At 45.1% G+C, this 24,475-nt stretch overlaps 1 protein-coding gene across 5 annotated transcripts in view; it reads right to left on the bottom strand.

The window, feature by feature from the left end:
* The window catches only part of arhgef28a (Rho guanine nucleotide exchange factor (GEF) 28a), a 678,106-nt gene that overhangs the window by 28,917 nt on the left and 624,714 nt on the right, over window positions 1–24,475 (bottom strand). The window contains exon 38 of one of the 5 annotated variants that reach the window (XM_085990363.1): window positions 15,129–15,356. The exons of the other annotated variants lie outside the window; for them this stretch is intronic. Coding sequence (XP_085846489.1) covers window positions 15,313–15,356 — 44 coding nt within the window. The 3' untranslated portion in view covers window positions 15,129–15,312. Of the gene's footprint in view, window positions 1–15,128; window positions 15,357–24,475 lie in introns of those variants that run through there. 5 annotated transcript variants of the gene reach the window in all.

The raw sequence follows: 24,475 nt of genomic DNA, 5'->3' as shown, positions 1-24,475 counted from the left end.
ACTGTAATTTATTTTTGTCTTTATTATTTTTTTTACTGGATTACTGATCTGACTCCTTTAAGGTCCTTATTTTGGATCAACAGCTTCTCTGAGTGACGCGGTTTAAATGGATCATGTTAAGGGCCACTCTAGGCCTTTAGAAATTGCCAGCCAGGGCTGGGGCCTGATGTTGCCAGGTCCTACCTGAACTTCCTCAGCTAACTCTGCACTCACAGCCAACTTATTCTGGGAATCTAACTCTGGCCTCAAGGAAATTCAGGACCACTACTTAGCCAATTTGCATGCTACATTTAAAGAAAGAAAAAGAAAGACTTGCATTTATATAGCACTTTCATAACCACTGGATATCTCAAAGCACTTTACAGCCAATGAAGTACTTTTGGAGTGTAGTCACTGTTGTAATGTGGGAAACCCGGCAGCCAATTTGCACACAGCAAACCCCCACAAACAGCATTTACATGAAATGCAGTAATCTACAAGGCTATGGGACCAAGAGCTGGTAAGTGGGATTAGGCTGGATAGCTCTTTTTCGACTGGCAGAGACATGATGGGCCAAGTGGCCTCCTTCTGTACCGTAAACTTCTATAATTTACTTTGCTATGTCCAAATGAAGTAAAAAAAAACTTAGATTTAAGTACCACCTTATCATGTCAAAACAGCTCAAAGCATTTCACACAAAGAATTTCTTTAGAATTGCATTGACTGTTGTGTCGGCATCGTCCCACAAACAGCAGAGATGAATGACCTGCCAATGTGGATTTTTTTGGTGATGATGTTTGAGAGAGTAATGCTGGCCACAATATAATAATGGTGGCTGCCTGCACGTTTGAGATACTATCTTGTTTTCTCTTCCTATGAAGCTTTCAAAGATGTATAAATATCAAGTTGACATTTTACATTGAATGGTAAGAGTAGCATATTTCCATAGCTAATAATTTTTAAAAAACCCTTCAATAGATTTATATGCAGGAAAAACTGAAAGAAGGAAAACCTTTCCCTGCACAAGTAGTAATGCAATGGCATCATAAATACCTGAATTATGAGAGCATCAGGAACCTTCAACAGAAAATAGTTTTGACAAATTACATTAAACTTATTCTACTACCTCCTGATGAAATGAAAAGGCAAACGCAGTTTACTATGGGTATTTGTAACAGTTTTATAAACTCAAAGCTTTACATTGCCCAGAACCACTTAAGTGAAAACTGATCTTGCCCCATTAGGATAATCACTGCATTTTCCCACATGTAAGCTTATTACAAAACCTGACGAGAAAATGAAATTTGCATTTATATCGCGCCTTTCATGACCACCGGACGTCCCAAAGCGCTTTACAACCAATGAAGTCCTTTTTGAGGTGTAGTCACTGTTGTAATGTAGGAAACGAGACAGCACATTCACATACAGCAAACAGCAATGTGATAATGACCAGGTCATCTTTTTTAGTGATGTTGATTGAGGGATAAATATTGGCCAGGACACCGGGGATAACTCCCCTGATCGTCTTCGAAATAGTGCCATGGGATCTTTTACGACCACCTGAGAGAGCAGACGGGGCCTCGGTTTAACATCTCATCCGAAAGACGGCACCTCCGACAGTGCAGCACTCCCTCAGCACTGCACTGAAGGGTCAGCCTAGATTTTTTTGTGCTCAAGTCTCTGCAGTGGGATTTTAAAAAAATTCATTCACGGGATGTGGGCGTCGCTGACAAAGCCAGCATTTATTGCCCATTCCTAATTGCCCTTGAGAATGTGATGGTGAGCCGCCTTCTTGAACCACTGCAGTCCTTGTGGTGAAGGTACTCCCACAGTGCTGACTCTGTTGTAGTGGTTTGGTACAACTGAGCGGCTTGCGAGGCCATTTCAAAGTCAAGAGCGTTTAAGAGTCAACCACATTGCTGTAGGTCTGGAGTCACATTTAGGCCAGACCGGGTAAGGTCGGCAGATTTCCTTCCCTAAAGGATATTTGTGAACCAGATTGGGTTTTACGACAATTCGGTAGTTTCATAGTCACCATTACTGATACTAGCTTTTTAATTCCAGATTTATTTAATTAACTGAATTTAAATTCCTCAGCTGCCATGGTGGGATTTGAACTCAAGTCTCTGGAATATTAGTCCAGGCCTCTGGATTACTAGTCCAGTAACATAACCACTATGCTACCGTACCCCATTTGAACCCACAATTTTCTGACTCAGAAGCGAAGGTGCTACCAACTGAGCCATGGCTGACATGATGCCATTGCTATTCATTTTATTTTAATAAAATCTAATGTTGTACAACATCAATTTTTCCACATCTTATCCATAACCTTTGGATTGTACAGTATTACCTGTAAAACCCAGTCCAGAAGGATTACACTGTGTAAATGTGTTACATGAACTCTGTCATTTCAGTGTTGGGCATGATACAAGATACCTACGTAATGTATACAGCTGTCTAAATTCAGCTTCCATTAACATACTGAAACCAGGAAGAAGTTGGTTTTTGAACACAGGTAGCAGCTTAATCTAATATAATGTACAATTAACAGATTCATTGTTAGCATAGAACGGAAAGTGTAATATGGAGCCAAGTGCCTCTCGTGGAAAACCATTTAAGACAATTCTGAAAATGTCAGCTCTAACACCTTTGATGAAATGGTGCTGAAACACTGACAGATTATAATAAAAGTATTGCTGCCACAGATGAAGCATGGAAAAAAGCAGGAATTCAACCAAAATCATCAGAAAGTACTAACGGTATCTCCATGGAAACACAAAAACACTAAAACAAAATGGATGCTGTTTCAGGCATTAAGGAGATTTTTCAGTAGAATGAATTTTCCTTCCCTCGTCTACAGGTATTCCTCACCACTAGGATAGCTTATACCCAGAAAGTCAGAATATAATTAGTGAGATCACATAGATCCTTCAGTGAGGAACTTCTAGAATAACAAGCTGAAAAAAATTCAACACAGTTAAATCAACTGATAAAACAAAATCAGAGCCTTGAGGTGGAAGCCCGACTAGAGGGACTTGAATAAGGAGCACTCGGAGAAATGGAAGCATACATGTTAGACAGCAAAGCATTCCAGCACTTGAAAGGAAGGAAGGGAAGGTTTGTAGAGGGTGGACAGGTGGCTTTCTTTCTTTAGCAGGGGAATGATCGAGGTGGTCTTGGAGAAAGTGTAGCGATGTCAGACGAAACATAGAAAACATAGAAGATAGGAGCAGGAGTAGGCCATTCGGCCCCTCGAGCCTGCTCCACCATTCAATGAGATCATGGCTGATCATCCAATTTCAGTACCCTGTCCCTGATTTCTCCCCATATCCCTTGATCCATTTAGCCTTAAGAAATATATCCAACTCCTTCTTGAATATATTTAATGAATTGGCCTCTACTGCCTTCTGTGGTAGAGAATTCCACAGGTTCACCACTCTCTGGGTGAAGAAATTCCTCCTCATCTCTGTCCTAAATGGCTTAACCCTTATCCTTAGACTGTGACCCCTGGTTCTGGACTCCCCGGCCATCGGGAACATCCTTCCTGCATCCAGTCTGTCCAATCCTGTTAGAATTTTATAAGTTTCAATGAGATCCCCTCTCATTCTTCTAAACTCCAGCAAGTATAAGCCCAATCGACCCAATCTCTCCTCATATGCCATTCCTGCCTTCACAGGTATCAGTCTGGTGAATCTTCGCTGCACTCTCTCCATGGCAAGAACATCCTTCCTCAGATAAGGCGACCAAAACTGCACACAATACTCAAGATGTGGTCTCACCAAGGCCCTGTACAACTGCAGCAAGACATCCTTGTTCTTGTACTCGAACCCTCTCGCTATGAAGGTCAACATACCATTTGCCTTCTTAACCGCCTGCTGCACCTGTATGCTTACCTTCAGCGACTGGTGCATAAGGACACCCAGGTCTCGTTGCACTTCCCCTTCTCCCAATCTATTGCCGTTCAGATAATAATCTGCCTTCCTGTTTTTGTCACCGAAGTGGATAACCTCGCATTTATCCACATTATACTGCATCTGCCATGCTTCTGCCCAATCACCCAACCTGTCCAAATCATACTGGAGTTTCTCGGCATCCTCCTCACAGCACACACGCCCACCCAGCTTTGTGTCGTCTGCAAACTTGGAGATATTACATCTAGTTCCCTCGTCTAGATCATTTATATATATTGTGAATAGCTGGGGTCCTAGGACCGATCCCTGCGGTACCCCACTAGTCACTGCCTGCCACTCGGAAAAAGACCCATTTATTCCAACTCTTTGCTTCCTGTCCGCCAACCAGTTCTCTATCCAAGTCAATACCTTACCCCCAATCCCATGTGCCTTAATTTTGCACGCTAATCTCTTATGCGGGACCTTATCGAAAGCCTTCTGAAAGTCCAAATACACCACATCCACTGGTTCTCCCTTATCTATTTTACCAGTTACATCCTCAAAAAATTCCAGTAGATTAGTCAAGCATGATTTACCTTTTGTAAATCCATGTTGACTTTGTCCGATCCAGTCACTGCTTTGCAAGTGCTCTGCTATTACATCTTTTATAATGGACTCTAGCATTTTCCCCACTACCGATGTCAAGCTTACCGGTCTATAATTCCCCGCCTTTTCTCTTCCACCTTTTTTGAATAGTGGGGTTACATTAGCTACCCACCAATCCATAGCTACCCACCAATCCATGGGTACCGTTCCAGAGTCTATCGAGTTCTGGAAGATGACCAGCAATGCATCTACTATTTCTAGGGCCACTTCCTTAAGTACCCTGGGATGTAGATTATCAGGCCCTGGGGATTTATCTAACACACTCCCCCAAACTCCCAGTTCTAACATCTTGCCCTCCACCTAACCCTTTCTGTTCTCTGCAGTTTCTACCCCTCAATCATCTCATCAATGAAGCCCATCATTTTCTTCCTGAGTCCCCTTCATCTCAACCCCTGACCATTCAGCTGTACCTCCTCATCCACGTCTGCGGATATCATCAACTTCTTTAGTTCATGTAAAGTATGCTGTGAGGAGGATGTCGTGAAACTCCAGCACAATTTGGACAGGTTGGGTGATTGGGCAGAAACATGGCAAATGCACTATAATGTGGATAAATGTGAGGTTATCCACTTTGGTGGCAAAAACAGGAAGGCAGATTATTATTTGAATGGTAATAGATTGGGAGAAGGGGAAGTGCAAAGAGACCTGGGTGTTCTTGTGCACCAGTCGCTGAAGGTAAGCATGCAGGTGCAGCAGGCGGTTAAGAAGGCAAATGGTATGTTGGCCTTCGTAGCAAGAGGGTTCGAGTACAAGAACAAGGATGTCTTGCTGCAGTTGTACAGGGCCTTGGTGAGACCACACCTTGAGTATTGTGTGCAGTTTTGGTCGCCTTACCTGAGGAAGGACGTTCTTGCCATGGAAGGAGTGCAGCGAAGATTCACCAGGCTGATACCTGGGATGGCAGGAATGACGTATGAGGAGAGATTGTGTCGATTGGGCTTATACTCACTGGAGTTTAGAAGATTGAGAGGGGATCTCATCGAAACCTATAAAATTCTGTCAGGCCTGGACAGACTAGATGCAGGAAGGATGTTTCTGATGGCCGGGGAGTCCAGAACCAGGGGTTATAGTCTAAGGATAAGGGGTAAGCCATTTAGGACTGAAATGAGGAGGAATTTCTTCACCCAGAGAGTGGTGAACCTGTGGAATTCTCTGCCACAGAGGGCGGTGGAGGCCAGTTCATTAAGTATATTCAAGAAAGAGTTGGATATATTTCTTAAGGCTAAAGGGATCAAGGGATATGGGGAGAAGGCAGGGACCGGGTACTGAATTTAGATGATCAGCCATGATCTCATTGAATGGCGGAGCAGGCTCGAAGGGCCGAATGGCCTACTCCTGCTCCTATCTTCTATGTATCTATGGGTGGGGGGGGGGGGCAGTTAGAGGAAAGAGGGCCACAATGGAGATGCCCTCGATTTGGCACAAAAAAATCCTGCAGTTCCTCGTTTTTTGAATATGATGTAAAGTTGGGGGTGGAGGGGAGGGGGTGAACTAAAGAGAGGCAGCTGAGTGGGAGATCTGAGGAAACGTTTTGTGATAGAGAAAATAAGTTTGGAGTTGCTTCTGTTCTCGAGGGTAGTGTTGAAGTTGTAAGTAATTTTGACGAGGGAGAAGGAGCAACAATACAATTTGAGGCGATCCAGTAGGCAGCCAGGCCAGGTGAACACCAATTGCCTTTGAACTTACGACCCACTGATTTGAAGCTGTGCAGGTGGCTGTTATTATGAGAGAAAGGGGGAGAAATTCGGTGGAGCCGCAAACGGGGTGCCAAGCTCGCCTGGGCGCCGGAATTAGCGCTGCGATCGGAGCAGTTGCGACCGCCGGAAATTCAGCTTGAGCGCCCCAAGAGGGACACGGGGCGAGGCTCGAGGCAGTACTGCAGGCCTTCCTCCCATTCTTAAGGGGGAGGGGCCTGCACCAGCGCGATTGGAGATCGCGAGTGCTAGCAAAAGAGCCCGGCACCGAGGTGAAGTGCCGGGCTCTCAGAAAACAGCCGGCACTGCCGCGGGGGGAGATCAGGAGGCCGGGGACGGAGGTGCAGGCAGGCGGCCGCCGAAAAAAACGGCTGCCCCACATCTCCACCTTAATTTGCGCCACTCCCGCCACAGGGAGGCCCCATGAACCGGGCGCGATTTGCGGCCAGAGTAGCGGAGGCGGTCGCAAACAAATATCGCGATCGGGGCAGTAGCGGGGCGCTGCGCACACCGATGACGTCATCGGTGGCGGCACAGCGCAACAGGCTAACGCTGCCATTAGCGCCCCAGCTAAATATCGCGGTAGGCGTGGCCAGTGGCGCTGAAGCCACTGACTGCCCTCTTTAGGCGCTAACTGGTGGCGCAGCCCACCGAATTTCTAGGCCAAAGTGTATAGGGTGGTAAACGGTACAGGATCTGAGAGAGGCTAAGGTAATGAAGGTGGAGCTGAAACAGTTACGAAGGTGGTTAATGGAGGCGTCAATGGCACTGCAGGTGGCAGGCCCGGGTAGGGGAAGTCAGTTAGAGAAAATGCCAAAAGCGATTTAGGAGATAGTATTTTCCAGCAGCAGAAAATGACAGGACAGTGGACAGGTGGATGTGTAGGAGAATGGAGGTAAGGAAGTGATTGAACAGAGCTTCGTCAACCAAAGAGACCTTGGGAGTATCGAGAACGCATGCAATGGCAAGACTGAATGGGTGACCGTGAATGTGGAAGGGGAAGTTGATATGTAGGCCGAGGGTCATTGAGCAGTGAAAGGAGTCAGGCTGGAAGTTAAAATAAAGACATGGTATTCCTAAGACCACTTGCATGTGCATTGGAGTCGTTAGGAGCATTTACAGTAACAGGTAAATATGAGATCAAATACCTGCACAGACATCAAAGCAAGAGGTTTCGTTCTGCGTTAGATATGCAACACTTTCTCCTGCTGGGGCAGGATAATCTGTATCTTACAGGTTTTTACTACATAGTTATCTAAGGCTCTGCAGACCTTGTATTTGTCCCTTTACTCGCCAATTAAAGTGCAACATTTCAGTTACTAGTACATAAAATCTAGATCACCTGAATAGAATGTTTAATATATGAAATCTTTTATAATATTAGAACATGAAGAGGAGGTAATACAAAGCTGGGCACTGAAATGGAAAATGAAAATAACTGAGGAGAAGCTCAAGTGACCAGTGCAAAAGTTAAATCACAAGCAGATCTAGACAGAGCTCTCAGATATTAAACACACCCGGTAGACAGAACGTCTACAAAGTGGGAAAGGAATTCAGATTTACTGGAACTGAACTTAGAACGTAAGAGCCTACATGACTGACTTAATGGTCTACTGCAGAATTGGATAGCAGATAGGATGACCCTTCATCTCCTCATTATAAACTCCAATTGATGAACTTGAAGCTTCATGCTGCTGAGTGAAAAGACCCTTCGAAAAAGACTTTATGCAAGAGAGAAAGCAGAATTTGCCCAAAATGGATCCTAGCAGAGTCCACTGCAGGAGACAGAGGGTGATAACCTCCACTTGTCACCGTAACTTCTGTGGAAGAACTGCGGAAACCCCAGAGAAATGGGGTAAACGCTATTTATGCCATTTCTCCAGTTTTTCCACCAAAGTTACGGGGGACGAACAGGAGAACCCTTGCAGAAATTCATCCCCAGACTTCTTCTAGGAGTACAGATAAAACTGCTCAACTTTTCTATTTTAATGAGGATGCCAGCTGAAGTTTGAATTAATTTTGATGATGACTGGACCCTGCTACAGCAGCAACTATTGCATAAAAGTACCCAGGTGGACAACTCAACAGGTTACACAAGTAAAGTCCACATCCAACCCAGGAGCTTATCATAAGGGGCTAGGCCACATCCATACTAAGAAAACCTGAGCAGAGGGGGACAGCCCAATTCCTCAGAGGGGTGCTAAAACAGACATTAGGCCCCTCATTAGCATATACAAGAATCCTAATGCCTATTTCAGATGTCCGCTTGCATGCCTGAAAATCATTTGAGGTCAATATGGTGTTAAACATTTTTCAGGCATCCTCGAGGTGTAGGGCATAGCCCAGTGAAACTTGTCATTTCCCCCCCATTTTCTCCACGTGCACAATGATGACTCATTTCTACCCTAATATACTCGAGCACCCAGTGTTTTGTAAACTGAACCCATATGTTGAGCAAGCTTTATGGCGGCAAAGGTCCCTGATAAGGATGAAGTAGGTCTAGAGCTAGGGGAAAGTGATAAAACCCATAAGAAAGAACGGGGGAAAATTCGGTTGCTTTGCGCCTCCTGTTAGCGCCCTAAGAAGGCGCTAATGTGGTGCAAAGCAACTAGCGCCCGGGCACGGCGATGTTTGCACCGCTTGCAAAATTGACCAGCTATTTTGTGACGGTGCTAAACACTACCACCACGATCTCCTGTGCCCGCAGATCGTGACGTCAGTCAAGCGTGCAACGTCCCGGACCGGTCTGGGACGTTGCACGCTTGACTGACGTCACGATCTGCGGGCCCCCTGCCTTTCCGCTTGCCGCTAGCTAAGACAGGTTGAGGGGAACGTTTTGCAGTCGGGAAGGGACTGGGGGAGCGCTATTTAAAGGCGACCGCTTCCTGCCTTTTTTTGTTGGCGACATTTTTGCACCACGCATTCTGAGAGAGAGAGAGACTTCTGGAGAGATTCAACGCTGTGTGAAGGAGTTCTGGGTACTGAGCAGCACTTTGCAGGTTCATTTTGATTTGACCTTCCTTGCATCGATTTAGAAGAAACAATGGGGGCTGCACTCTGAACTCTTTCCCTGGGCCTCTCCATTGTTCTTTCCAGCAGATTTGATGTACAGGTCTCGCCAGGCCGAGGTTCAAGGCTGCAATAAGCAGGGTGTGGATGGAGAGCAAGATCGAACCCCCCCTTTAAGAACTGGCCGGCGCCAGTGTGTCTGTGTTCTATTGCTGACTGACATCACATGAGCTTCGCCAGCGCTCTGAGGTAGCGCCTCGCTCCTCGGCGTTAGCGCCTTAAGAGAGGTGTGTAGCACCTGATTTAGCGCTCCAATCACCTCCAGGGGTGATAGAAGCCAAGTTTGCAGTCGGAGGCGATAATTTGTGCCAGGCGCTAAAATTTGTGCCCGGCCGATAATTGCGCCCCAAATGGGACGATACCAAATTTCTCCCCCAACATCTTTTCAATTTACCATCTCATTTATTTCTAGGAGGAAGCATTAACCTGGGGAAATGATACTAGGGAATCAGCAAGCAAGTCTGAATTTTTCCACATATTATTACATGCTCCCAGATGTCCTGGTTGAAAAAAGTAATAATTAACTCCATTGCAACTTTGACAAAGTACCATGCAATCCGCCCGTCTGGGAGAGTATTCCAGAAATCAGAGAGGCAGTACCTGAAGTTTTGCCAGTTATTAACTTTTTATTATTAATTTTTCTCCCTTCCCCTCCTGAAGGTGTTGACTGCTTGCTGGGCTATGGTTCTATAAGCATTTCATCCTAGTAGCCTCGACAGTGAGTGCTGGAAAGCTAGTCAACTGCACGGTGCTTCAAAGCAGAGCATCAAACCTGATTCTATCTGCATCTGATGTCGATGCATACATTTCCAGCAAGGGTTGCTGTACAGTTATCCTGAGCAGCAATCATGGATAATTTTCCTCTCTCTGATCCAGGGATGCTGAAGCCAACTGCAGTACCTCTACTAACATCCTAGGAGCCATAATAACGTAATTAATATAAGTAGAGAAAAAGTACTAGAGAAACTAATGGGACTAAAAGCTGACAAATCCCCTGGACCTGACGGCCTAGGGTTCTAAAAGAGGTGGCTGAAGAGATAGTGGATGCATTGGTTTTGATCTTCCAAGATTCCCTAGATTCTGGAATGGTCCCAGCGGATTGTAAGGTTGCAAATGTAACACTGCTATTAAAGAAAGGAGGGAGTGAAAAAACAGGGAACTACAGGCCAGTTAGCCTGACATCAAGTCATCGGGAAAATGCTGGAATCCATTGTTAAGGAAGTTGTATCAAGTCACTTAGAAAATCATAACATGATTAGGCACAAGTCAACATGGTTTTATGAAAGGGAAATCGTGTTTGACAAATTTATTAGAGTTTTTTGAGGATGTAACTAGCAGGGCAGATAAAGGGGAACCAGTGGATGTAGTATATTTGGATTTCCAAAAGGCATTCGATAAGGTGCCACAAAAAAGGTTATTACACAAGATTAGGGCTCATTGGGTTGGGGGTAATATAGTAGCATAGATAGAGGATTGGTTAACGGTCAGAAAACAGAGAGTAGGGATAAACGGAACTTTTTTAGGTTGGCAGGCTGTAACTAGTGGGGTGCCACAAGGATCAGTGTTGGGGCCTCAGCTATTTACAATCTATATTAATGACCTAGATGAAGGGAACCGAGTGTAATTATCCAAGTTTGCTGATGATACAAAGCTAGGTGGGACAGTAAGCTGTGAGGAGATCACAAAGAGTCTGCAAAGAATGAGTGGGCAGTAAGGTGGCAGATGGAGTATAATGTAGGGAAATGTGAGGTTATTCGCTTTGGTAGGAAGAATAGAAAAACAGAATATTTTTTAAATGGTGAGAAACTTTCAAATGTTGGTGTTCAGAGAGATTTGGGTGTCCTCGTGCAAGAAACACAGAAAGCTAGCGTGGAGGTACAGCAAGCAATAAGGAAGTCAAATGGCGTGTTGGTCTTTATTGCAAGGGAGTTGGAGTATAAAAGTAAGAAAGCCTTGCTACAATTGTACAGAGCCTTGGTGAGACCACACCTGGAGTACTGTGCACAGTTTTGGTCTCCTTATCTAAGGAAGGATATACTTGCCTTGGAGGCGGTGCAACGAAGGTTCACTAGATTGATTCCTGGGATGAGACGGCTGTCCTATGATGAGAGATTGTGTAGAATGGGCCGATACTCTCTGGAGTCTAGAAGAATGAGAGGTGATCTCATTGAAACATAAAAGATTCTGAAGGGGATTGACAGGGTAGATACTGAGAGGTTGTTTCCCCTGGCTGGAGTGTCTAGAACTAGGGGGCATAGTCTCAGGATAAGGGGTTGGCCATTTAAGGCTGAGATGAGGAGGAATTTCTTCACTCAGAGGGTTGTGAATCTTTGGAACTCTCTGCCCCAGAGGGCTGTGAATGCTGAGTCTTTGGGCAGGATTTTCATTCAGGAGTCGGGCTGGAGGTGGGACTACAACGTTCGGGGTTGTAGTCCCGCCTCCATCTAGATGCGGCCAATCCACGCGATTTTAACTTGATTGACCTTGTTGAGCCCGTCCAGCGGGCTCAGCAGGCCAATTAAGGGCCACCCGGCAACAGGTGACATCACAGACTGAAATTTCATCTGTCAAGAGGTTTTGACAGATGAAATAACAGCATTTCACAGCTGTTTGAAGCTGTCAAACACTGAGGCCTAGAAATTCAGTATAGCCACATTTGGGGCGCTACAGCCGGGCGGCCTCTAAAGTTTGCGCCCGGCGCAACTTCGTGCCACCTTCGCCAATATTCAGTGGCATCGCCCCAAGAGGTTGCTGCTGCGCTAAAACAGGCGATGCACGACTATCATTAGGCGCTAAGCCGGCGGCCCGGGGCGAAACCCCCGAGGGCGGGCGCAGCGCAGGTGCGGCAAGCTGCTGATTGACGGCAGACACTCTGGCGCCGGTGAGCTCTTAAAGGGGGAGGGTGGATTTGTTTTTTTGAAAGGCCGAGACTGGTGTATTTGTGTTTTTTGAAAGGCCGAGACTGGTCGATTTGTGTTTTTTGGGGGGGGGCTTCTCTCCATTAGTTTGTAATGTGGGAAGGGCAGAGGTTTCAAAGAAATAAATGTTCTTAAATCGCACTGTCCATGCTTTCTTTTGGAAGTCCTGGTTGCCCTGCTCGGCTGAGGGCTTGTGGAGCGGCTACATTCTTCTTGTGCCAGCACAAGCCATTCCCTGAGAGGGGACCTAGAACCGACGTTCAATAAGCCGCCGACGGGCGGCCCTTGCACTTTCTGCCTCCCTCCTGTGCTGGTCCTCCAATGTCTGGTGGTAGTGGCTAAGTCCTGCGGATAGCCAGGTTGTGCAGCATGCAGCACACGACCACGAAATGGGAGACTCGCTCAGGCGAATACTGTAGGGCTCCTCCGGAACGATCCAGACAGCGGAACCGTTGCTTCAGGACGCGGATTGTTTGCTCAATGATGTTCCTGGTTGCTTGATGGCTGTCATTGTATCCCTCTTCAGCAGGGGTGCTGGGCGCACGGAGCGGGGTCATCAGCCAGGTGCACAAAGGATAGCCTTTGTCCCCGAGAAGCCATCCTCGTGGGTGAGGCTGGGCCTGGAACATGTCTGCTACAGAAGTCTGGCGCAGGATGAAGGCATCGTGGCTGCTGCCTGGAAAGCAGGCATTGACAGCTAGGATGAGCTGCCTGTGGTCACACACCAACTGCACGTTGAGCGAATGGTAGCCCTTCCGGTTGCGGTAATCCTCGGCATTCGCCAGAGGTGCCTGCAAAGCCACATGCATGCAGTCAATGGCGCCCTGCACCATGGGGAAGCCCGCTAATGCTGCAAAGCCCATTGCACGCTGTTGCTGCTTGACAAGGGCCATGGAGAAGGAGATGAACTGACGTCTCCTTCTGAAAAGGGCATTGGTCACCTGGCAGATGCAGCAATGCACGGCAAACTGGGAGATGTTGGAAATGTCCCCAGTAGCGGATTGGAAGGAGCCGGTGGCATAGAAGTTGAGAGACACCGTCACCTTCACTGCCACCGACAGAGACGTCCTGCTCCTCAGATGTGGCTGCAGATCTCCGCGAAGCAGGTGGCAGATCTCAGTGACCACCGCCCTTCGGAATCGCAGCCTCCGAACACACTGCTCATCAGACATGTTCAGATATGAGAACTGCTGGCGGTATACCCTGGGTGGGTAAGGCCTCCTTTGCCGACGCCTGTTGCCCCCTCTCCGTCTGGCCATGTCTGCCACTCTCTCACGGCGTCTGTGAGCCCTTTGAATGCAATGGAGAAGGCCAACGTTTGCACCCATTGCAGCCCCCATTATATGTTTCCAATCAATGATATGGCTCTGAAGTTAAAGACAAGTGGAAAGCTGTGGCCTGAAGCCACAAGTACCTGTGCGAGTGTTGAGCCAAACCAGAAAGCTCTCTACCTTTGTCTCTCTGCAAAGATCCGTCTCTCACAAAGAAGGAGTGTTGCAAAATGGCTGCCTTTTCTACTGCAGGAGGAGTGCCCTTTAATTTGCGCCCCCCGCGCCCCGCAGCGACTGAGAACCGTTCCCCTCTACCAGTCGCTAGGGGCGCCAGGCGCAGAATAGGCCGGCGCCACTGAATTTCCGGTGTGGGGCGAACAAAGGGCGTTGCACGATGAAATGACGTCAGGATCTGCACGCGCAGCTGAGCGCGCGCAAAGGCTTTGCGCCGCTGCTAAATCTTTACTGAAGTTGGGGAGAGGCGCAGATCACGCTGTGCCCGGCCGTTAGCCGCCTAGCGCCCCACATCTCCTCCTCCTAAGGCGCTAGCGGCTGGCGCAAACAACTGAATTTGTAGGCCTGACAGTCTTACTTCTAACATGAGTCCTTCTCCACAGACTCAGTTAGAAATCTCTCCTGCACAGAAAGCTGCAGGCTGTCACTTTTGACAGTTCGCAGCCATTCTGCTTTCTGTGCCGGTGAGATGAGAGACCCCCGAGACCTAAAGGAAGGGAGGCTGAAAAGGTAAGAAAAGGTATGTAAAACTTATTTAATCACTTTAGACACACCAAACACACTTACCTTTGCACTCATGCACACATCACTCACCTGAACACCGACATCTCGACCCCTCCAAGTCCTTCAACCTGGCGGCCGGCCCCCTCTAACTTGGTGTGGTTTGGAGCCGTCGGGAATCCCACACTTCAACCTTAAAAACAGGGATTAGGCTAAAAACTGCCTGTTAACTACCTGTTAACAGGCAGTTAATTGGCACTAATCCCTTCCCGCCTCAGGTAGGCGGGTCCCAGTGCGGGGCGGGTACCCGTCTCCTTTGAAACTGGCATGGAGGCGGGTTTGGGTGCGGGATGGGGTCGGACCCCTAATTTCAGGATTTTAACCCCTTGCACGCCTTAAATCACGATTCCACGGCCCAATGAAAATCCTGCCCTTTGAGTATATTCAAGGCTGAGGTAGATAGATTTTTGGACTCATGGGGATTCAAGGGATTTGGAGATTGGGCGGGAAAATGGAGTTGAGGTCGATGATCAGCCATGATCTTATTGAATGGCGGAGCAGGCTTGAGGGGCCATATGGCCTACTCCTGCTCTTAGTTCTTATGGCCTAGCTCAGCACAGACCGAGGTTGGAACCTGGGACCTTCCTAGTCTAGATTGCTGAGCCATTAGGGAAACCACTCATTGTGGACATGGAGAGTTTTACAGAATAATGATGGAACTACCTCCTGTTCTTTTGGTCCTTGGTCTCATCTCCAATAATGAAGAAAAAATGGATATTAGGAATGAGAGAATACTTGAAAAAGTCAGTTCTACAAAACCAAAGTCGATATGCTGGATATTGCAAAATTGCTTCCTGCACACAATTTTATATGCTGCTTTTATTCAATTGAAGTTTGAAGAAGAAGAAAATCTACTGTGTTGGATACTTTATTTGACATGAACTACCAAAGTAGGTATTGTGGCTTCAAATCATTGTCTGCCTGAGGCATTCAACTGGGACTTGACTAGTTGTTTCAAAGGCAACATCATTGATTTCTGTCTCCAATGTGTTAATTTATCAAACCCGAGCTGTCGATTCCTTTTATTTTATGCTGCTGGTTTGTTGATCAATGTGTAGTGTAAATATCCATCTGTAAGGTGCAGAAATAGACACAAGAATAGTATCAGCTTTTCAGGGAAGCAGAATAGCAATTTCTTTTTATCCCTTTAAAGAACCTGATCTTATTAGGTGAGGTATCTGGCAGGATATGGTCCTTCCAACACCTTGCCTCACACCACATTTATCTTGATTTAATCTAGATCAGGGCAATTATGGTGCAAAATCACAACAAATGAGAATTTACAGAAACTGCTGAAGAATAAATAGTCTAGATTTTATTTATTTATTCTGATTAGATTTCAGAGTGAAAATCTGCACTGGTTTCGAAATGACAGGCAGAATGGAAAAGGCGGTGGGGGTGGCCCTGATAATAAAGGATGACATAAGGACAGTAATGAGAAAAGATCTTGGCTCGGAAGTTCAGGACGTAGGATCAGTATGTGTGGAGATAAGAAATAACAAGGGGCAGAAAACACCGGTGGCCGTAGTTTAGAGGCTCCCTAACAGTAGCTATATCATTGGACAGAGCATTAATCAAGAAATAATAGGAGCTTGCATCAAAGGTAATGCAATAATCGTTGGGCACTTTAATCTTCATATAGACTGGGCAAATCAAATTGGCAAAGGTAGTCTGGAGGACGAGTTCATGGAATGAATTCTAGAACAATACGTCATGGAACCTGCCAGGGAAAAGGCTATTTTAGATCTTGTATTGCATAATGAGACAGGGTTAATTTGTAATCTCATAGAAACGGATCCTCTGGGGAAAAGGGATCATAATATAACAGATTTTCACATTGTGTTTGAGAGTGAAATACTTATGTCCGAAACTAGAGTCTTAAACTTAAATAAAGCCAATTACATAGGTATGAGGGGCGAGTTGGATAAGGTAGATTGGGAAATTAGATTAAAAGGTATGATGGTAAATAAGCATATGGTAAACATTTAAAGAAATATTCCAAAATTCTCAACGAATATACGTTCCATTGAGAAATAGAAACTCCAAAGGAAAAGTGATCCATCTGTGGCTAACTAAAAAAGTTAAGGCTAGTATTAGATTAAAATAAGAGGCTTATAATGTTGCGAAGAATAGTAGTAAGCTTGAGGATTGGAAGAGCTTTACAAACCAGCAAAGGATGTGGCCAAAACATTGATAAAAAGGGAGAAAATAGAATATGAGAGTAAGCTAGCAAGAAATATAAAAACAGATTGTAAGAGCTTCTACAAGTATGTAAAAAAGAGAATAGCAAAAGTAAGTGTTGGTCCCTTAGCGGCTGAGACAAGAGAAATGGCAGAGACTTTAAACAAATATGTTGTATCTGTCTTCACAGCAGAAGACACAAAAAACATTCCAAAATTAGTGGGGAACCAAGGGGCTAATGATAGTGAGGAACTTAAAGTAATTAAGATCAGCAGAGAAAAAGTACTTGAGAAACGAATGGGATTAAAAGCCGACAAATCCCCTGGACCTGATGGCCTACATCCTAGGGTTCTAAAAGAGGTGGCTGCAGAGATAGTGGATGCATTAGTGGTGATCTTCCAAAATTCCATAGATTCAGGATCGGTCCCAGCGGATTGGAAGATAGCAAATGTAACCCTGCTATTCAAGAAAGGAGTGAGAGAGAAAACAGGGAACTACAGGCCAGTCAACCTGACATCAGTCATTGGGAAAATGCTGGAATCCATTATTAAGGAAATGGTAACAGGGCACTTAGAAAATCATAATATGATTAGGCAATGTCAACATGGTTTTATGAAAGGGAAATTGTGTTTGATACATTTTTTAGAGTTTTTTTAAGGATGTAACTAGCTGGGTAGATAAAGGGGAGCCAGTAGATGAAGTATATTTGGATTTCCAAATGGCATTCGACAAGGTGCTATATAAAAGGCTGTTATGCAGGATAAGGGTTCATGGAGTTGGGCGTAATATATTAGCATGGATAGAAGATTGGTTAACGGACAGAAAACAGAGAGTCAGGATAAATGGGTCATTTTAAGGTTGGCAGGCTGTATCTAGTGGGGTGCCACAAGGATCAGTGCTTGGGCCTCAGCTAATTACAATCTATATTAATGACTTAGATGAAGGGATCGAGTGTAATGTATCCAAGTTTGCTGACGATACAAAGCTAGGTCGGAAAGTAAGCTGTGAGGAGGACACAAAGAGCCTGCAAAGGGATATAGACCGGTTAAGTGAATGGGCAAGAAAATGGCAGATGAAGTATAATGTGGAGAAATGTGAGGTTATTCATTTTGTAGGAAGAATAGAAAAACAGAATATTTTTTAAATGGTGAGAAAATATTAAATGTTGGTGTTCAGAGAGATTTAGGTGTCCTCGTACAGGAAACACAGAGAGTTAGCAGGCAGGTACAGCAAGCAATTAGGAAGGTAAATGGCATGTTGGCCTTTATTGCAAGGGGGTTGGAGTACAAGAGTAAGGAAGTCTTGCTACAACTGTACAGGGCTTTGGTGAGGCCACTCCTGGAATACTGTGCACAGTTTTGGTCTCCTTATCTGAAGAAGGTTATACTTGCTTTAGAGGCGGTGCAACGAAGGCTCACTAGATTGATTCCTGGGATGAGAGGGCTGTCCTGTGAGGAGAGGTTGAGTAGATGGGGCCTATACACTCTGGAGTTTAGAAGAATGAGAACTGATCTCATTGAAATATATAAGATTCTGAGGGGGATTGACAGGGTAGATGCTGAGAGATTGTTTCCCCTGGCTGGAGAGTCTAGAAGTAGGGGGCATAGTTTCAGGATAAGGGGGAATTTCTTCACGCAGAGAGTTGTGAATCTCTGGAATTCTCTACCCCAAAGGGCTGTGGATGCTGAATCATTGAGCATATTCAAGGCTGAGATAGATTTTGGGGCTCAAGGGGAATCGAGGGATATGGGGATCAAGTGGTAAAGTGGAGTTGAGGTTGAAGATCAGCCATGATCTTATTGAATGGCAAAGTAGGATTGAGGGGCCGTATGGCCTACCTCTGCTCCTAATTCTTATGTTGACCGTGGAGCTGTCCAAGACTACAAAGCAGAAGACCTAACTAGGCGGGTGTAAATTGCTAATGTAAATCTCCTGCTGCTTTCAATAGGTAGTAAAGGCTCACTACATACATCAGGCAGGCCATTTAACACCCAATAATACATCAAGTGGCTTAGGACAGTTAGATATAAAACTAGCAGGTCATCTTAACCCACTGAATGCAACTTCTATGGGAATAAAAGCATAAGGGAAACCTTACACAAAAGCAAAAAACTGCAGATGCTGGAAATCTGAAATAAAAACATAAAATGGTGAAAATACTCAGCAGGTCAGACAGCATCTGTGGAGAGAGAAACCTAGGCCAGAATTTTCCCCTAAAAAAAACAGGTGTGTTTGGAGCGTGGGAGCAGTTAAGAACGTAAGAAATAGGAGCAGGAGAAGGCCATTTGGCTCCTCGAGCCTGCTCTGACATTCAATAAGGTCATGGCTGATCTTCTATCTCAACGCCACTTTCCTGCACTATCCCCATATCCCTTTATTCCCTTAATAATATCCAAAAATCTATCGATCTCTGTCTTAAGTAAACTGAGTGACTGAGCTTCCACATCCCTCTGGGGTAGAGAATTCCAAAGATTCACCAGCCTCTGAGTGAAGAAATTTCTACCCTGTCAAGCCCTGTAAGAATTTTGTATGTTTCAATGAGATCACCTCTCATTCTTCTAAACTCTAGAGAATATAGGCCTAGTCTATTCAATCTCTCCTCATAGGACAACCCCCCTATCCCAGGAATCAGTCTGGTGAACCTTCATTGCACTCCCTCTATGACAAGTATATCCTTCTTTAGGTAAGGTGAGTAAAACTGTACACAATACTCCAGGTGTGGTCTCACCAAAGCCCTATATAATTGCAGTAAGATGTCTCTACTCTTATACTCAAATCCTCTTGTAATAAAGGCCAACATACCATTTGCTTTCCTAATTGCTTGCTGTACCTGCATGTTAACTTTCAGTGATTCGTGTACAAGGACTGCCAGGTCCCTCTGAACACCAACATTTAAAAAATACTCTGCTTTTCTATTTTTCGTACCAAAGTAGATAACTTCACATTTCTCCACATTATATTCCATTTGCCATGTTCTTGCCCACTCACTTAGCTTGTCTATATTCCCTTGAAGTCTCTTTGCATCCTCCTCACAACTTACATTCCCACCTAGCTTTGTATCATCAGCAAACTTGGATATACTACATTTGGTCCCCTCATCCAAATCACTGATATAGATTGTGAATAGCTAAGGCCCAAGCACTGATCCTTGCAGTACCCCACTAGTTAACAGTCTACCAACCCAAAAATGACCCATTTATTCCTACTCTCTGTTTTCTGTCCGTTAACCAATCCTCAATCCATGCTAGTATATTACCCCTAATCCCTTGAGCCCTAATTTTGTTTAATAACCTTTTGTGTGGCATCTTATCGAATGCCTTCTGAAAATCCAAATACACCACATCCACTGTTTCCCCCTTATCTAATTACAACCTCAAAAAACTCAACAGATTTGTGAAACATGATTTCCCTTTCATAAATCCGTGTTGACTCTGCCCAATCCTATTATTATTTTCTAAGTGCCCTGTTACCACGTCCTTAATAATAGATTCTAGCATTTTCCTACTACTGATGTCAGGCTAACTGGTCTGTAGTTCCCTGTTTTCTCTCTCCTTTCTTAAATAGTGGTCTAACATTTGCTACCTTCCAATCCGCAGGAACCATTGTAGAATCTATGGAATTTTGGAAGATGACAATCAATGCATCCACTATCGCTATAGCCACCTCTTTTAAAACGCTAGGATGTAGGTCATCAGGTCCAGGGGATTTATTGGCTATCAATCCCATTCATTTCTCCAGTACTATTTTTTTTTACTAATACTAATTCCTTTCAGTTCCTCATTCTCGCTAGACCCGTGGTTCTCCACTATTTCTGGGAAGGTTTTTGCATCTTCTCCCGTGAAGACAAACACAAAGGCCGGAATTTTGCCAGCGTTCAGGGGGCAGGTTTGGAGGTGGGACATCCGGCAAAATCGCAAAGATTGACAGTGGGTCAGAAACCCAACGTCATCCTGCTTCCAATCAATCTTCCCAGGTGTCGGGTCCCCGATTTGCGCATGGACCAGACACCTAGCGGCGGGAAGAGGATTACAGGTTGTTAACAGGCAGTTAAGAGGCTTTTGTAATTTTGACAGGTCTACTGCGGGCTTCCCGACATCCAGACACCACGCCAGGGTAAGTGTGGCGTGCTATGGGTCTACTGTAATGTTTCTTCATTGATGACAGCTGCAGAAGTGATGTGAAGGATCCAATTGTACACTGGTGATTTTCAAAGGTAAGAAAATGTTCGGAAAATCATTTTAAATGTTTTTAGGCTTTTCTGTAGGTAACAAATTTTGAAATGTTTGTGTAGTCCCACCTCATTGGGAGAACCTCTCTCACCAGTGACAGATCGCTTCTGTAACCTCACCTGCAGCTGCCATCTGTTCTAGCCTAAGGAAGGAGTCACTGGAGAGCTTGGGTGCAAGAGCTCCCCTCTGTACAGTGATTGCAGCACCTCAATGCTGTCAAACACAGAAAAATCACCTGTCAAAAAGAATTGATCGTGGCCCCTTTAAGAAAACCGGCAGATGATGCGTCATGAACTGACGTCATCTGACACCGGCTTTCTCCTAATTGGGCGGGCTTAACAAGGCCAATTGACGCAAAATAGCGTCTGTGTGTCGGACGTCGTTGGGGGCGGGATTGGTACCCGGAAGGAAGCTGTCCCATCCCTAGGCTGCACCAAAAGGTAAAATCCAGCCCAAAGTATTTGTTTAATTTCACTGCCATTTCCTTATTCCCCATTATAATTTCTCCTGTCTCAGCCTGTAAGGGACCCACGTTTACTTTCATTAATCTTTTCCTTTTAACATACAGCCTGTTTTTATGTCTCTCGCTAGTTTACTCTCATATTCTATTTTCTCTTTATTAAATTCTTGGTCCTCCTTTGCTGAATTCTAAAATCCTCCCAATCCTCAGGCTTACTACGCTTTTTGGCAACATTATAAACCTCTTCCTTTGATCTAATACTATCTTTAACTTCTCTGGTTAGCCACGGTTGGATCACTTTTTCTGTGGGGTATTTGTGCCTTAAAGGAATGTATCTTTGTTGTAAATTATGTATTAATTCTTTAAATGCTAGCCATTGCTTGTCTATCATCATACCTTTTAATGTAGTTTCCCAATCTACCTTAGCTAACTCGCCCCTCATACATACATAGTTTGCTTTGTTTAGATTAAAGACTCTAGTTTCGGATTTAATTAAATCACTTTCAAACTCAATATAAAATTCTATCATATTATGGTCACTCTTCCCTCAAGGCCCCTTTACTACAAGGTTATTAATGAACCCTTTCTCATTGCATAATACTAGATCTAAAATAGCCTGTTCCCTAGTTGGTTCCTCAACATACTGATCTAGAAAACCATCTTGTATATATTCCATGAATTCTTCCTCCACACTATTACTGCAAATTTGATTTGCCCAGTCTCTATGTAGATTAAAGTCCCCCATGATTACTGTATTGCTTTTGTTACATGTGCCTCTAATTTCCTGATTTATACTCTGCCCTACATTACAACTACTGTTTGGGGGCCTATAAACAACTCCCATCAATGTTTTCTGCCCCTTGCTGTTTCTTAGCTCCACCCAAACTGATTCTACTTCTTGATTTCGGAGCTAAGATCCTTTCTCTCTACTGTCTTTATCCCATCCTTTATTATCAGGGCTACCCCTCCTCCCTTTCCATTTTGCCTATCTCTTCTAAAAGTATCCTGAAATATTTAGTTCCCAACCTTGGCCACTTTGCAACCACGTCTCCATAATGGCTATTAGATCAAACCTATTAATTTCTATCTGCATTATTAATTCTTCTATTTTGTTGCGAATGCTTTGTGCATTCAGATATAGTGCCTTTAGCTTTGAATATTTTCTATTTTTCCCTGATGTCACCTTAGTAACTGATGCCTTATTACCTTTATTACTCTCTCTGTCCCTTCCTGACCCACTCTGCTTATTTTTATTCAAAACTCTGCTCTAGAGCCTTGACATTTCTCATGCTGCTTTTAAATTTACTCTTTCCTGAATTCTCCCACCCCTCCTTCATTAGTTTAAAACCCTCTCTACTACCCTAGTTAAAGTGTTAAAAATTGGATTCCCGACCTGATCCTGCCTCCAAACTGCCCACTCCCGGTTTTAACAGAGGCGGGACGGGGGAGCAGGCGACCAACCCACTCCCAAGGGGGGAATGTCAATTTAAATATTATAATGAGGCTGGCAGCCTCTTTTTTCACCTCCATTTTGTTTTTAATTGCCTGTGGACGGGTTTCACACAATTCATGAAACCCGGCAGTTAAACCGAGGCGGGGACTGCTGCATCCAGGAGGTAAGTGGCCTTATACCTATCTCCTGGATCTAGGGTCCCTGCCTAACCCACCCCCCCGCGATCGGAGACCCCACCCCAAGGCCTCCAGTCACTTTTCCAGGCCTCCGATCCCCACCATAAGGCCTCCCCCCACCTCACCGATGATGCTAAGGCCAAGAGTGGGACATGTACCCACAGACTTCTGACTCAGAGGTGAGAATGCTACCAACTGTGCCATGCTGACACTTCTTGTGTGGGGAATAGGCTAAAAGAGGTAGGACTCTACACTTTAGAGACACGCAGACTTAGGGGGGATCTGATTGAGGTTTATAAGATAATGAAGGGAATAGATTGTGTTCCAGCTGACAGTTTGTTTCAATTAAATAGGTTAGGGAGGACTAGGGGGGTCACAAATTTAAGTTGTACAAAGCCAGATCTAGGTTAGATGTCAGGAGATGGTTCTTTTCCCAGAGAATAGTGGACTTCTGGTCGTCTCGTGCGGTGGATGCGGATTTGCTGAATTCCTTCAGACAAGAGCTGGACCTGTTTCTGGCTGGGGCGGAGATCACCTCTTACAGAAGGTAGGTACTGCAGGGAATTCAGGGCCAGAGTGATCGCCTGGACTAGTTTCGATCGTCAAGATAGGTCGGAGAGGAATTTCCCAGATTTTTTCCCCCCCAAATTGGCCTGGGATTTTTGAATCTGTTTTTTTTGCCTCTCCCAGGGGATCACATGGTTTCGGGTGGGGCAGAGTGTATATGCTATGATACACAGGCTCTCGCAATTGTGTGGGACGGGCTCGATGGACCAGATGATCTTTACCTGTCCGTCATTGTTTGTATGTTCGCATGAAATGCAAAGATCACTTTCATGCAAGCTCTCGAGAATGGGATTCAGTTGGATGATCAAAACAATGTAGGAGAAGTTCGACATTTCATCTGTAGATTACTTTTGTCATACCTGACTCTACTTTTTGCAAATCACTTAAAGGAATATGGAAATCATTGAGAGAGAACACATTTTCCCTTTTTCTTGACTCCTTACTTTGATCATGGAGGCATCTCAGATGAGCCTGATCCCTCCTCTACAATAGTCCACACAGGTACATTTCCAACGGTATTCATTAGATAGTGAATCAGGAGTAGAAGTTTGGTCTGTTTTTCCTATGTTTCGCCTTGTGGTGTGGTGGCCTGTTGTACTGTCCCTGATAATATCAGGTAAGTCATCATAGACCTGGGATCGTCCCGGTCTATATGGCTCAGCTATTCACCGAATAAGCACTCTGGGGGGAATTTTAATTTAAAAAAAGTGTGGGTTGGAGGTGTGGGGGTAGTTAAAGTGTAAAAAATCGGAATCCCAACCTAAACCTGCCCTCTTCCGATTTTAATGGAGGCAGGATGGGGGCAGGCAGTCAATCTGCTGCCAAGAGGCGGGTTGTGCATTTAAATATTATAATGAGGCTGGAAGCCTCTGCCTTAACCTCCATTTTGTATTTAAGTTTTGCTGGTCAGATTTTGCACGCCTCGTGAAGCTCCACCCCCCGCCCCCCCATGCTACTCCCGACCTCTGATCTCTGCCTCCACCTACCCCGTGCTTGTCCCAGCCTGTGATCGCTTCCAGCCTCCTCCCCCCCGCTTCTCTGGCTTGCCCCCGGCCCCCCGATCTTCTTCGAACCCTCATCCATGCTCCTCTGGCTGCTCCCCGGTGCCAATGTGATCCCTCCCT

Source organism: Somniosus microcephalus, chromosome 1, assembly GCF_052327205.1.
Source record: "Somniosus microcephalus isolate GS21.2 chromosome 1, FLI_Smic_1.0, whole genome shotgun sequence".
In the NCBI taxonomy this organism is placed as follows: Eukaryota; Metazoa; Chordata; class Chondrichthyes; order Squaliformes; family Somniosidae; genus Somniosus; species Somniosus microcephalus.
Note: the sequence above shows the minus strand (reverse complement) of the source record. Positions and strands in the feature narration are given on the sequence as shown.